This window comes from Mercenaria mercenaria, unplaced genomic scaffold (assembly GCF_021730395.1).
Source record: "Mercenaria mercenaria strain notata unplaced genomic scaffold, MADL_Memer_1 contig_1807, whole genome shotgun sequence".
Classification (NCBI taxonomy): domain Eukaryota; kingdom Metazoa; phylum Mollusca; class Bivalvia; order Venerida; family Veneridae; genus Mercenaria; species Mercenaria mercenaria.
The window spans coordinates 3,476-17,884 of NW_026459814.1; the positions used below are offsets into that span (position 1 = coordinate 3,476).

At 35.6% G+C, this 14,409-nt stretch overlaps 1 protein-coding gene across 5 annotated transcripts in view; it reads right to left on the bottom strand.

Moving 5' to 3' along the window:
• Positions 1 to 501: 501 nt before the first annotated feature.
• Positions 502 to 14,409, bottom strand: part of LOC128551888 (oxidation resistance protein 1-like) — a 65,952-nt gene continuing 52,044 nt past the window's right edge. For all 5 annotated transcript variants that reach the window (XM_053532832.1, XM_053532830.1, XM_053532831.1 and 2 more), the window contains 4 exons: positions 11,210 to 11,391; positions 8,954 to 10,182; positions 809 to 971; positions 502 to 682 (listed from right to left, as the gene is read on the bottom strand). In XM_053532832.1, coding sequence (XP_053388807.1) covers positions 502 to 682; positions 809 to 971; positions 8,954 to 10,182; positions 11,210 to 11,391 — 1,755 coding nt within the window. The remainder of the gene's footprint in view (positions 683 to 808; positions 972 to 8,953; positions 10,183 to 11,209; positions 11,392 to 14,409) is intronic.

A 14,409-nucleotide genomic window follows, 5' to 3' on the forward strand; every position in this document is an offset into this window, starting at 1 on the left:
ATCTGTGTTAACCAACTAAAAATTGAAGTTTTTATAAGATAACAAAACCTTTCTAAAAGAAGAATTTTGAAGTTACACCAGTATATCGAAGTTTTTCTATAACAGAGTAACACAGATTTATATATATGTAACCCCGAGTTTAAATTGTGTTGGTTTAAAGGCATTTTTAAAAGGCAGCTTTAATATCAAAGGTTTAAGCACATTTTTCAACATAATGTATCAATGCTAAACATCATTTTTCATCCACAGAAAAGCATTAGGTACTGTAGGCTATTCAAACCTGCTTAAAAATAATCAGCTGAAGGATTATCTCCCTTACCTTTTTTGTTTCCCCTTAACTGAATAATGATTCAATTTGAAAGAGTTACTTGGCAGTTGAGGTTCTAAGGGCAATCTATATAGTTACAGTATTTCTATTCTACAGTGTAAGATCAGTTAGCAGATATAAATAATATTGTAAATACAAAGTTTCATTACTGAAACAAAGGTGTGAAAAAATGATCATACCTCCCAGTCTTTCTGGAAGGCTGAATTAGGCCCAAAATGTTCATCTAACATCTCCAAGTCCTCACTGTCGTCGTCCTCTATGACAACAAACCCTCGTTTCTCCGGTGTTATCTCCTCCTCATCCCCATAAATTTCTGGTGTCCATTGCACAAAAAATGCATAAAGGTGATCAACTCTAAAAATAGAAATAAAATGGTAAAATCAATATTTTGTCTAAAACAATGAGGCAACATCTGTATATCTACAAAAAGTAAAACTTGAATAAAAAAAATAAATTTACAAACAGTCCCTTTTCACTTACTTTTCTCTTGGAATTGAGAACCAGTATTCGGACCTCTTCCTTCTCTTGCCATATGACTCTATGGTGTAGTTATGGAAGACATTCTTGTTCTGTGGGGTGCCGAGGCGGAGGCACAAGTATAGAGGTGGGTCTGGATACGACTGAGATTTACGTGGGGCAAACTCTGAAAATGGTAAATGAAGCTACAGAACAGAAACATTAAAAGTACTTAAACCTTCAAATTATGGGTAATCAAAATGGACATGCCTTTAAATGTGTAACTTGAGAAAAGATGTCAAAAGAAATACAGAAAACATAAAACAAGAGGGCCATGAAGGCCCTGTATCGCTCACCTGACCTATTGATCTAAAGATCAACAAGATTAACATTCTGACCAAGTTTCATTAAGATATGGTCATAAATGTGGCCTCTGAAGTGTTAACTAGCTATCCTCTGATTTGACCCCGTGACCTAGTTTTTGACCCGACATGACCCAGATTCGAACTTGACCTAAAGATCATCAAGATTAACATTCTGACTAAGTTTCATGAAGATACAGTCATAAATGTGGCCTCTAGAGTGTTAACAAGCTTTTCCTTTGATATGACCTAGTGACCTAGTTTTTGACCCCATCTAACCCAGATTTAAACTTGACCTGGTGACCTAGTTTTTGATCCGACATGACCCAGATTCAAATTTATCCTAAAGATCATCAAGTTTAACATTCTGACTAAGTTTCGTGAAAATACAGTCATAAATATGGCCTCTAGAGTGTTAACAAGCTTTTCCTTTGCTTTGACCTGGTGACCTAGTTTTTTATCCTACATGACCCAGATTCAAATTGGACCTTAAGATCATCAATATTAACATTCTGACCAAGTTTCATGAAGATACAGTCATAAATGCGGCCTCTACAGTGTTAACAAGCTTTTCCTTTGATTTGACCTGGTGACCTAGTTTTTGAACCCAGATAACCCAATACAGAACACGTCCAAGATTTTATTAAGGGTAACATTCTGACCAAGTTTCATTAATATCGGGCCAAAAATGTGACCTCTAGAGTGTTAACAAGCTTTTCCTTTGATTTGACCTGGTGACCTAGTTTTTGAACCCAGATGACCCAATATCAAACTCGTCCAAGACTTTATTGAGGGTAACATTCTGACCAAGTTTCATTAAGATTGGGCCCAAACTGTGACCTCTAGAGTGTTAACAAGCTTTTCCTTTGATTTGATCCGGTGACCTAGTTTTTGATCCCAGATGACCCAATATCGAACTCGTCCAAGATTTTATTGAGGGTAACATTCTGACCAAGTTTCATAAAGATTGGGCCAAAATTGTGACTTCTAGAGTGTTAACAAGCTTTTCCTTTGATTTGACCTGGTGACCTAGTTTTTGACCCCAGATGATCCAATATCAAACTCGTCCAAGATTTTATTGAGGGTAACATTCTGACCAAGTTTCATTAAGATTGGGCCAAAAATGTGACCTCTAGAGTGTTAACAGTCAAATTGTTGACGACGGATGGACGGACGGACGGACGGACGACGGACGACGGACACAGGGCGATCACTAAAGCTCACCTTTGAGCAGTTCGTGCTCAGGTGAGCTAAAAATATACAGGGGGACATGATGGCTGTAAAAAAACCTGAGTTACACAGCTTGTTTAAACTGTTTTGGTAAAATGATTATGCACTGAAAATATCTGTGAAATTATTTTGAAAATGGTCCAGTGTTTTCTGATAACTAACTATTTTCCCTAGATAAATATAAGTGGATATGTGATGACAAAGGACGAAGGATATCAAATATGATCCAAAAAACTCACCATGAGCACTTAGTGCTCAGATGAGCTTAAAACTGAATATTACTTAAGTCAATATATTTTAAGGTAATCAAGCAATCTTAGATTTTTCTAAATCACGTACATCATGTTTTTACTGTGTGATTAAGACAAGAGAACTGTAACAGTTGTACATGTAAGTATTTTTCTTATTATAAACTAGAGGTTGTTTTTCATGAAAAAACATACGTCTCCCACCACTTACTAGATCTATGCAGAAATTGTAAAATGCAATAAATTAAGTGCCATTATATCATAGCTTGGTGTTTTTTCTTAACAAATTTGGTGCAGGTGAATCGTATACACTGAGTACAGGATGCGGTAACTAAAAGTGTGCAGGTATTTAATACCCGCATGCTAGTTACCGCACTGCTGGAGAGGAAAGTATGCCAGTGTGTCTGGAACTGTAGAGAGCGAAGTGTATTTTATGGATTTTCTGCTCTCGCATTGGTTTATTTTACCTGGGCTTTACACATTTGTAAAGAAAGGATTTTAAATACTCACTGAACTGCTGTATATAGCAATGTGAAACGCCTACAACTACCATATATGGATGGCTATGATACAAAACAGAAAGAGCATTAAAACTCTCTAGTGAACGATTTATACTCTGGGGCTATGCCCCCTCGTACAAATCGTTTACCTTCGAGTTTCAATGCTCTTTCTATTACTAACTCCAGGGAAAATCACTGAACATTCCAATGATACACAATAATAACTAGGCCCGGCAGTGGTAACTACTGTGAATTTTGGTTTTGGTATAGGAGAAGTAGCACAGATCAAAGAATTTGACAAATCAAGGTTTATGACTCTGCTGAAAATCATTTAATCAGAACATTAAGATAATGTGCACAACTATGCCTCACACTAATCACTCATGACGTTTGGTGATATTCAATATAATTGTATTATAGCAAGTTAAGTGTAAACTCTAAAATATGACAACAAGGCTTGGCAGTGACCACTTTTGTGAACTTTGGTGTAATTCCTCCTGGTGGTATTAGAGCAGTTAACTATATAAGGTAAAATACGATAAAGCAAGGGCCATAACTCCATTGAAAACCACAAAACCACGCTGACAATATGCATAATGCGGTTTGGTATTGATAGTTCCTGCAAGGTTTGGTGGAATTCCGTCCTACAGTAAAGGAGAAGTGGCCAAAACATCATCAAAATTAGTGAATAAATGGCCATTAGTCCCCACTGAGTATTATCAAACTTGAAAAGGCCACCAACAGTTACATGCTCACTTAAGACTTGGCAATGATCACTCAAGGGAAGTTTGGTGTAAATCCACCCAGTGGTCTTGGAGGAGATGTGTGGACAGATTTTGTGACTGACAAATGGATAGACAGATAGACAGACAGACAGACACATGGACAGTACTAAATCAATAAGTCTCCCGCCACTATTATGGGAGACAAAATAAATTCTACCTTTGATGATTTAGTTAATTCATTTATACTTTTTATTTCTCAAAACTGAAAGTATAACTTTACTTAAAACAATGGACAAAACTCTGGTGTAATACCCAGTCTAAGCTTTGTGAACATTAAGTTCATATTTGGTCGTCTTAGCCCGATACTGAACGCTTTGACCTTAAAATTTGACTTACTTACAAGAAAACAAGGGAGACATCATTCTGTTGACCACAGGCTATCATTCTATGATCATGTTAAAAAGCACTAGGCACAAGGATTGTACAATAATTAAAGGAAAATTGTTTTCAGTCTTGAGATCAATATGACCTTGACCATTGATGTGCGAGCCATAAAATAACAGGAGTTACATCTATTAACCACACATAAACATCCTACAGACAACTGTATGCAAAAGTATTCTTTAGTTATTGAGTCGCAATAAAGAAAACTGCGACCTTGACCTTTGACCTTCTTACTCCAAAAACTGTAGATGTAATCTGCAAACAATGGCAACCAATCTTTGAAGTTCGATCACAGTACGACAAAGCATTTTTTTTAGTTTTCTAGAAGCCGATGGTTTTATCGGACTATCAATACCCACTCTTATTTGAAGAAGGCCATAATAATTCTGTTTATTTTGAGTGCTAAGGCTAACAAAATGAAAACTGCAGAACTACATTAAAAGAAAAAGAGTGGTGTCATGAAAGCCCGTGGTCACACACTTAAGTTTGTCCTTGCTTCTGATTAAGTTTCATGAACATCCATAGAGAGATGCATGAGAAGACATACACTTATTACATAGTTTAAAAGTGTTCACAATTTATGCTCTGGCAGCCACACTTCACAGTCAAGTGGAACAATCTGAATAAATTTATAGGAAAAAGGTCCATGCAAAGATGCTTTCCACTAAACTTGTCTAACATCAATCAAGACTTTCAAGAGAAAAAAGTTATTTTCAGTTTTGTTTTGTTTTATGGTAAGCTCTACTACAATCAGCTGTAATGTGGAACCAACTGAACCCATAGAAGAAATGTCTTGTCAATGTTATCAAAATTTTTAGCTCTGGTAGACAAGCAAGCCCATGTAAACAAACTTGCGAAAAGTCCATTAAAGGATGCTAGAAACCAAGTTTAGTGAAAACCCATCAAACAGTTCATCTGAATACTGTGAAATCATTAATATTCGTGGGGGACTAATTTTCGTGGATTTCCTGGTTGAGTCAATCCACGAAATTTAATCCCAATGAACAAGTAAAATTCCCATTCATTTTATGTTCAAAAGTTGAAATCCACGAATTTATATCCCCACGAAACTGCCGTTTTGACCAAAACCACGAAATTTCATGCCCACGAAATTAAATGATTTTACAGTAAATCATTTGAAACGTTATTTCTATCTTTAGCTCTGGGTTAATGAAGTATATATAGGTAAACTGGAACATCTGGACAAACTTCTTTTTAAAGGTCCATAACAGGATGCTACTGACAAAAATTGATTTATTTTAATAAATCAGTAGTTTTACGAGAGTAAATGTTAAAATAAAACTGCTGATGTTGGATGCCAGACCATCCACTTCTATTAACACTAACAGCTCTCCCTGAACCTTATGTTCAGACAGGCTAACAAGATGAGAACAAAGAACAGGGAAAAATGAAACTATGGTAATCAAATAACAACATACACACACAGAGCAACTGTCATGCTTGCATACATACAGAGGATTTGTTTCAAGCTATCTGAAAATCCTTTAAAGGGTTTAAAAGACACAGAGTGAATACAGAATACCCCTTACTGTGAATTCATTAATATTCGTGGGGGATTAATTTTCGTGGATTTCCTGGTTGCATCAAAAACATAAAATTCAATCCCAACAAACAAGTAAAATTCCTATTCATTTTATGTTCAAAAGTTGAAATCCACGAATACATATCCCCATGAAATTGCCATTTTGACCAAAACCACGAAATTTCATGCCCACGAAATTAAATGATTTTACAGTATTTGACTTATCTTCTCAAGGTGCAATACTGACCTTAAACGGACATGACTTAACACACTCAATAAAATAAAGTAAAGTTTACACACAGGGGTCTGGGACAATGTCATTTACAAACAGGTGTATGGAACAATGTCGAGATCTGCAAGTTAAAATTCACTATCCTAAAAAATATTATCTTTAAGGCAATATCTAAATCAAACTGCTGAAAACTAAGCACATAAAGAAACACTCTGAGAACAGCATGCATCATGTGAGTAGAAGGCATCAAAGGGCAGCAGAAATGGAATTTCCACAGAACAACAACAGTCTTACAACAAATCCTTGTCTTACACCAAGATATACCTGCAACTAAACATACATAAACATATATATGTATATACAAAGCAGTAAGCACATTTAACAATTACCTAATGCTAATTGTACGCTACACTGTTTTAAGATTGTAATTATATTAACAGGCAAAAAGCAATATGTTTATCTGTCAGCGCAAGATTCCAATATGCATCTTCAGCCCGTTTTTCAATCCAATTTGATCATTCAAAATTGAAACAAAGCCAACAGTTCAAAAGTCAGGGGTGTAACTGTTTCAAGTTATGTAACCCATTTCAGTTATTTTTTCAAGCATTTTATAACCTGTATCAGTTATAAAAAATAGTTAACTCGGGTAAGTTATTCAAAAAAAGTATTTTTGCTGTTCTCACAAAGTGACCTTTAAAGTGAAATTAGTAGCAAACTGTGGTTAATCAAATAAAGTCTCTTGTAGTCTGATCATGACTTGATAAGCATAATGGGATGTTAAGAGTTTTATAGCTTTAAAATTTTGGCGTAAAACTTTATCAGCCTTGCATAAAAAATTTTACTGCATAGCTGGAATGATAAAAGTTCAAGGGTTCAGCAAATAATTGCATTAGTCTCATTCAAAATAAGGAATTGGCACAGGAGGGCTTTGTAATATTTTATGATAACTGAAACAAGTTATGAAAATATAAGCAATAACTCAAATGGGTTAAAAACTGCCATAACTTGAAACAGTTACACACCTTGACTGTTCAATGCTTTTACTGAAACCAAAAGGCATTTCACTGAATTCATCTTAACTTGCAAATAGCTAACTAGTTTGTACAATGTAATCAAAGGAGTAGTTACAAATATGACCCTAATCTGCTGTGAAATCAGTAATATTTGTGGGGAACTAATTTTTTGTGGATTTGTGGTTGAGTCAATCCACAAAATTTAATCCCAACAAACAAGTAAAATTCCAATTTACTTTATGTTCAAAAGTTGAAATCCACAAATTCATATCCCAACGAAACTGCTATTTTGACCAAAACCACGAAATTTCCTGCCCACGAAATTAAATGATTCTACAGTATTTAGCAATGGTTTAAAATATTCAACAGAAACTTTTTAAGAGGCCAACAATTCCCCTACTTTCTATCAGAAAAATTAGTTGTCGAGACACTCGCTTTCCAAAAAAAATGTAGTGATCAAGTGAACTTCATGGGTGCAAACTGTATGTGCCTGGCAGCTGGTTGAAATCAACAACCACATCAGAACTTGCCATGAACTCTATAAACATATGAGCTAACTAGGCAGTCCATGGAAAGCCTGTACTATACACTATAAAAATTTTACAACACCTTAATTAAAATAATTCCAAAAATAATGGTCAAAAAATAAATATAAAACACTGTATCTAGTATAGTAAACAATATCTTGCTGACAAGCATAATGCAAGCATTCATATATAAAATATCAAATACAGTCAAACCTGTATTAAGCAGCCAACCAAGGCAGCAACATAATCTGGCTGCTTAATGCAGATGGCTACTTTACGTTTAAACTAGAGCTGTCACAGGTGTGACGAATTATACCCCCACAATATGTCCCTGTCACAGAAGCAAGCCAATGTCAAAGTCGAACCTCAAAATCAATAGGGGTCATCTGCTGGTCATGATCAACCTCCTTATTTAGTTTCATGATCTTAGGCCTCAAGTTATCGTCTGGAAATTATTAAACTGTTCTGAGTCACTGTGACCTTGACCTTTGACTTACTGATCACAATATCAATAGGTGTCATCTGCTGGTCATGGCCAACCTTCCTATCAACTTTCATGATCCTAGGCCCAAGCGTTCTTAAGTTATCGTCCGGAAATTGTTTAACTGTTCCGGGTCACTGTGACCTTGACCTTTGACCTACTGACCTCAAAATCAATAGGGGTCCCCTGCTGGTAATGATCCTAGGCCTATGCATTCTCAAGCTATCATCCGGAAACTGATTAACTGTTCAGGGTCAATGTGACCTTGATCCTTGACCTACTGACCTTAAAGTTAATCTTGACCTGTATTTTAGGATGTTACACCTGTGTACCAAAATTTATGATCCTAGGCCCAAGCATTTCCAAGTTATCATCCAGAAACTGATTTAACTGTTCCAGGTCACTGTGACCTTGACCTTTGACCTACTGACCTCAAAGTCGAAGTTGACCTGTATTTTATGATGTTACACCTGTGTACCAAAAATTATGATCCTTGGCCAAGCGTTCTCAAGTTATCAACCTTTTAACTGTTTCAGGTCATTGTGACCTTGACCTCTGATCCAAAAGTTGAACTTGATCTGTATTTTATAATGTTACACCTATGTACCAAAACTACTTAAATCTGTCAAGCCTTTCATGAGTTATTGTCCGGAAACCATTTAAACCAACGGACAGACAAGCTCACTCCTATATATATCCCCCCAAACTTCATTTTGTGGGGGTATAATCAGAACAAAAACTATAATTGGGAAGTTAGCTGACTGGCTGCTTAAAGCAAGAAGCAGTCTAAAACAGGTGGCCACTGCTACAGGTTCAACTGTACCTGTGTTTTTCACAATTATACTCTGAACTTTTCATACTTACTGTCATAATCCATTGTCAGTAAGTCTGGTTTTTCATCCATTGTAACGGCACTTTCTACTGCCACATTACTAGATGGCGCCTGGTCTCCATGACGACTCATTTTACCACGTCTTTTTCCTGTTGGAGCTGCAGACACAGTTGGAACATCATAGTGTGTTTCATTTTTAGGTTCTTTAGAGTCGATTTTGGACTCTGGCATTTTTAAGTCTGATAATGAATCAATAAGCACATCCTTTATGTCTTTGATACTACTGTCTGAAGCATGTCTCTGGAAGAAGCCAGTTGCATAGTTTACAAAAGCACTCAGATGAGGAGTTGGGCTGAAAGGCCCCAAAGAACTGGTTGAAGCTGATCTTGTTTTTTCAACCTCTTTGTTCTCAACATTCAAACTACTATCAACAAGATCAGTATCTGACTTAGAAATTTGGGAAAATTCATCCACACTTAGTTTTGACAGTGTATTTGCAGTTTTCTCCACTGACTGCACAGTTACCTCCCCATTTGCATCCTCTTCAACAGGGAGATAAACAATATTTCCTATTCTTGTTTCTTTATCTCCATTTTCATTTTCCGACTGAGTTTTACTATTTTCCTGTGCTTTATTATCTGTATGTTCATCTCCAGTATTAACAGTTTCTTTTACTTCATCAGCCTTTGTTTTATCAGTATCTTCTAAATCCAGCAAAGTTTCCAGCCCTGGAGAAATCTTCTCCTTACCTGGAGACACTGTGTCAGTTTCCGGTAGAGAAAAAGACACAGATAACTTTTTCTGACCTCTACCATCAAGTCTTGGACTAGATTTCACTCTTGTTCCATTTCCACTACCTGCTTCATCACCTCCATTACCTACAGTGTCTGTATCACCATTACCTTCACTGAACACACTGTCATTTGTTTTATCACTAATTCTATCATCATTTACTTTAGAATCATCATTAGCATGCACTTCATCTTGTCTCCCTTTATTCATTTCTTCATTTAGTTTAGTAGAGTCAGCTTCGTCACCAGAAACTGACTCTAATCTGTCATTAGTAACACCTTTTCCACAAGAGCAGACACTTTCTGACTTATTGAGAGGGTTTCTAAGAATATTTTTCAGGTTTTCTGAGAGGGATAAGGAACTGTGTTTGGATTGGTCTGTCTTTTGTGAAGACAAGAGTATCTCTTTTGCCATTGGACAAGCTTTGTCATGATATACCTCTGGTTTAGGATAACTTGATCCATCTTCCCTGAAACATTTTAACACATGTTATACATCACAGAAAAACAGGATTTCTGTGTCCTCTTGGATGAATGTTACAGCAAGTTCAACTCACCCAGTGGCAATTTCTACAAGTATTATGTCTGCTTTACTTGGTTTGGGTTTAACACCCTTTTTGAACAGTATTTCAGTTACATAACGACTGACAGATACCTAACCAATGTTCCTGGATTCTTTATCAGTACAAACCTGATCTTTGCAAGTATCTGCCAACTTCCCCACATTAATCAGAGGTGGAGGATAAATGATCTGAGACACACTGTCCCTTATCAAATTGTCACAGAGATCATAAGCATCACCCGGGGATCAAGCTTGCGACCCTGCAAATCCATAGATCTGCACTCTTCCTATTGAGCTAAGCTGGCTGACTCAAAAAGTATTATGAGCAGACAGGTGTCAAACCCTATAGTATGTTACATAATTACTAAATGTGAACTGTAAGTTTAGTTTGAAGGTTCTTTTTTAGCATAACAAAAAGCCTGAATGTCAATCAACTGTTCTTCCAGGACGTTGGAATATCCCCAAATTCTAAAACACAGAACCTACACATTTTACGGCTACTATTTCTGTTCAGACTTACTGTAAAGCCCATCTGACCAAACGGTAAAGCTCTCTGACTTAAAATCTTATGTCACTTAGCTCTACCTTCCCCCAACACTGGTTTAAGCTGTGCCAGTACATCCATTTTCAGTAAGCAAACAGCCTGACATAAACTCCTGTGGTTTAACCACATTGCAAGTAAATTACTGAAGCTAATGTATAAAGCAGCTTTTGGATTACTGCTCCATACTTAAACCTGAGAGTGAGCTATATTCATCTGAAGTCAGTGTGACGAAACAAGACTTACAGTAACTGTTTTTTTTCTCATAATTTTATGTTGGCAATGTAAGTTGTTGAAATTAATGTTTAAATACAGCGTTTGGGGTATTGCCCTGCAATTAAAGCTGGAAATGAGCTATATTCATTAGACGTCAGAGTGGTGAAACAAGACTTACTGTCTCTTTCCTCGTAATTTCATGGCGGCTATGTCATGGTACATGGCTGCACTGATTATCATTTCCATCGGCGCTATCATGCCATACTTCTCGGCACCGTGTTCTAGAACTAGTGGATCTGAGACATCTGGGTCAAACATTACAGCATTTGGGGTCACCAGCAGCGTTCCCTTTACAACTCCCTGAAAAAGATAACCGAGTTTTGATCATTTCAACACTGAAGTGACATTCTTGTATTTTTGTGCATATAGTGTACAGTATGTCTAAGTAGTTAATATGGGGAGCAAGTAAAATTAGTCGCTTAGTGCAGGTGGCTTGTTCGAACATTTCAGCATTCCTATATTGTACTGTTATTTACAGTAATATGTTAACTACTGATATATCACAAGCTGTCACTACAGCATGTATCATTCTGATATAATCTTTTATCAGTGCTCAATATTCTATGAAACATGAAGAATGTATTTTCTCCACGACAACAGCTGCTGCTATAACAAAAATATTTCATCTGTCTAAAGAAACATTTTCTGGGCATCAGTATAGTTTGTATTACTATATACTTATTTACTTAAATGGCTTGCTGGTCAATACTCAAAATTATTTAATGAAAACCTGTAATCTGATATTCAAACTAGTGATCTGTTGGACAGGTATGTAACACTATATGATAAGCATATAATTTGATAATGACAATAATTATTATACATGTATTTAATACAATTTTTTCTTAAAGATGTACTATCACTAAAACTATTTGATCATTATGTACTGATTTATAACTAGAATAGCCCTCTCAGTCCTATTTAACTCTGACAAATATATTTATGTAGAGCCTGCAATCATAATGAAATATTTCCTTAAGTTAAAGAATTTCCTGATTTTGACTGGTATTACATGAGCCGCGCCATGAGAAAACCAACATAAAGGCTTTGCGACCAGCATTATCCACGCAGTCTGGTCAGGATCCATGCTGTTCACTAATAGTTTCTCTATTTGCAATAGTCTTTGAAAGCGAACAGCATGGATCCTGACCAGACTGCGCGGATGCGCACTATGTTGGTTTTCTCATGACGCGGTTCACATATTCATAGTTACTGTATTACCTGTACAGGTATTTAGTTGTGTTCATATTTTAAAATCTGAAAAATGTGCATAATATATCTTTAAGAATTGGCTGAAATATTTATATGGATTATACAGTTACACATAATTATATATTTCACATTTACATGATACTGTTATGGTTGGTAAAGGTATATTGTATATATAGTGTATGAATTATAATGTATATATGATTTAAAGGAAAAATACATGTAGAATTTTCTTTCAACATAATAATAATTTCAGTACAATAAAAATTATGAATTTTATTTAAGATTGTTGACTTAAGGTAGTGTACCCTTAATACCATTCTGCAATTTCTGTGTAATTACTTAATATTTGTTAGGCAATTTTGCATTCTTCAAACAAAAATAGAAAAAACACATTCTTTGGATGTAAATATAGCTAAACGCACATAATATTTATTATGGTTTTTCCGTAAAAACCAGAGAATGCTGAAACTGCATACTGAAAATACATAATTTGCAGATTGTCATTATACGTCCACTACCTTAAATAAAGACGTCTTTACTCAAGACCTAATCAGGAGAAGTTTCTGTAAAGACATACACATGTTGCAGCATAAGTATTTATGAAATGTTCAGGATTTATAGTGAGACAAGTAATGTACAGAGTAAGACTGAGAATTAAAAAATTTCTTGGATTCAACATCACAATGTCAAAATTATAAAGGTGTCTTTCAAGCATTTCATGGTGGGAGTTGGTGCCCCTCCGAGCATTATTTCAGGCATGGGTGGTACCGTCAACCTTTTGCAGGCCAGCTGGAGAGCTTCAGTACATGTAAAGCAAGGTTTCAAACGCACAGTGGTGGGAGACAGGAGATTCAAAGTCAATGACCTTAACCACTAGGCCACATAAGCACGGAGGGGTAACAAATGTCTGTTGCAAATAGACTGACATTACATGAATTCTTATACAATTATGTTTCAAACTTCCTAGGTACCATGCTTCTATGCATACAAAGTTCTGTACATCTACAAATAATATCTTGTCTAAACATTATTTTATAATCAAAAGTCTATGTCAATGTACTATAACACTGTACTGCAAACAAGAACAAATTATATCATTTGAGTTTTTCACGTAAATTGATCTTTCGTGCAATGCTAAAAATCTTAAAGACAGGACCTATTAATTCTCAGTTTGATCAAACCAACAGATTAGACACAGAATGATCATGGATACCGTACTCATCTTTTTCTGGGTTAATTTCCAATTCCATGCAATTACCATATTTGACTATGTAAAATGCACATTTTTGATGCTCATTTTTGCCAACTTTTTTTTTTTAAGTGTGTTATAATTCAGTCAGTAACTTTTTCGTGAACACTCCTTTGAATAATATACTATTATTAGATGATATTGGCCAAATTAAATGACAGACCAGTCCATTTTAGAAATTTAGCAGGGTAATGGTTAAAGACTATTTTAAGGAGTTATAGCTGTATTTAAATAATAATTTTTGTACTTAAAATATATTAATTGTAAATTTTCCTTTTCTCTGTTACAATGCTGTCTGCAATTTTCATCCGAAACTGACCAGACAGTCCAGTACATGTTGCTGAGGGATACAAAATGGAACTAAGGCTTTGACATTTCAACTAAATTAACCCTTACCTTGCTAAATTTCTATAATGAACTTGTCCATCATCCAATTTGGACAGTACCATTAACTGTTAGGGACGCATACCTAAAAGATACTGACTGAATAGCGAACAGTGAAGATCATGATCAGACTGCACGGAGGTGCAGGCTGATCATGATCTGCACTGGTCGCAAAGGCAGAACCAATCGTGTCCAGCATGATAAGGGTTAACATTTGGTCACTACAAATCCTTAAATTCCTAAATCTTTTTCATTTTCTTCGTTGCATATCTGATCATTTTACAAATGTATTCACAGAAAAGATGGAAATCATTCTCATATCAGCCAAATATTTACCAGCATATTACAAATTGGTGCGCATTATACACAGTCAAATATAGTACACTGTGAAAGCATCCCTTTTTTTATTATTCCAAAAGCATGAACCCTGATATTATCTTGCATAACACTATACATTCGATCTTATTTTCTAA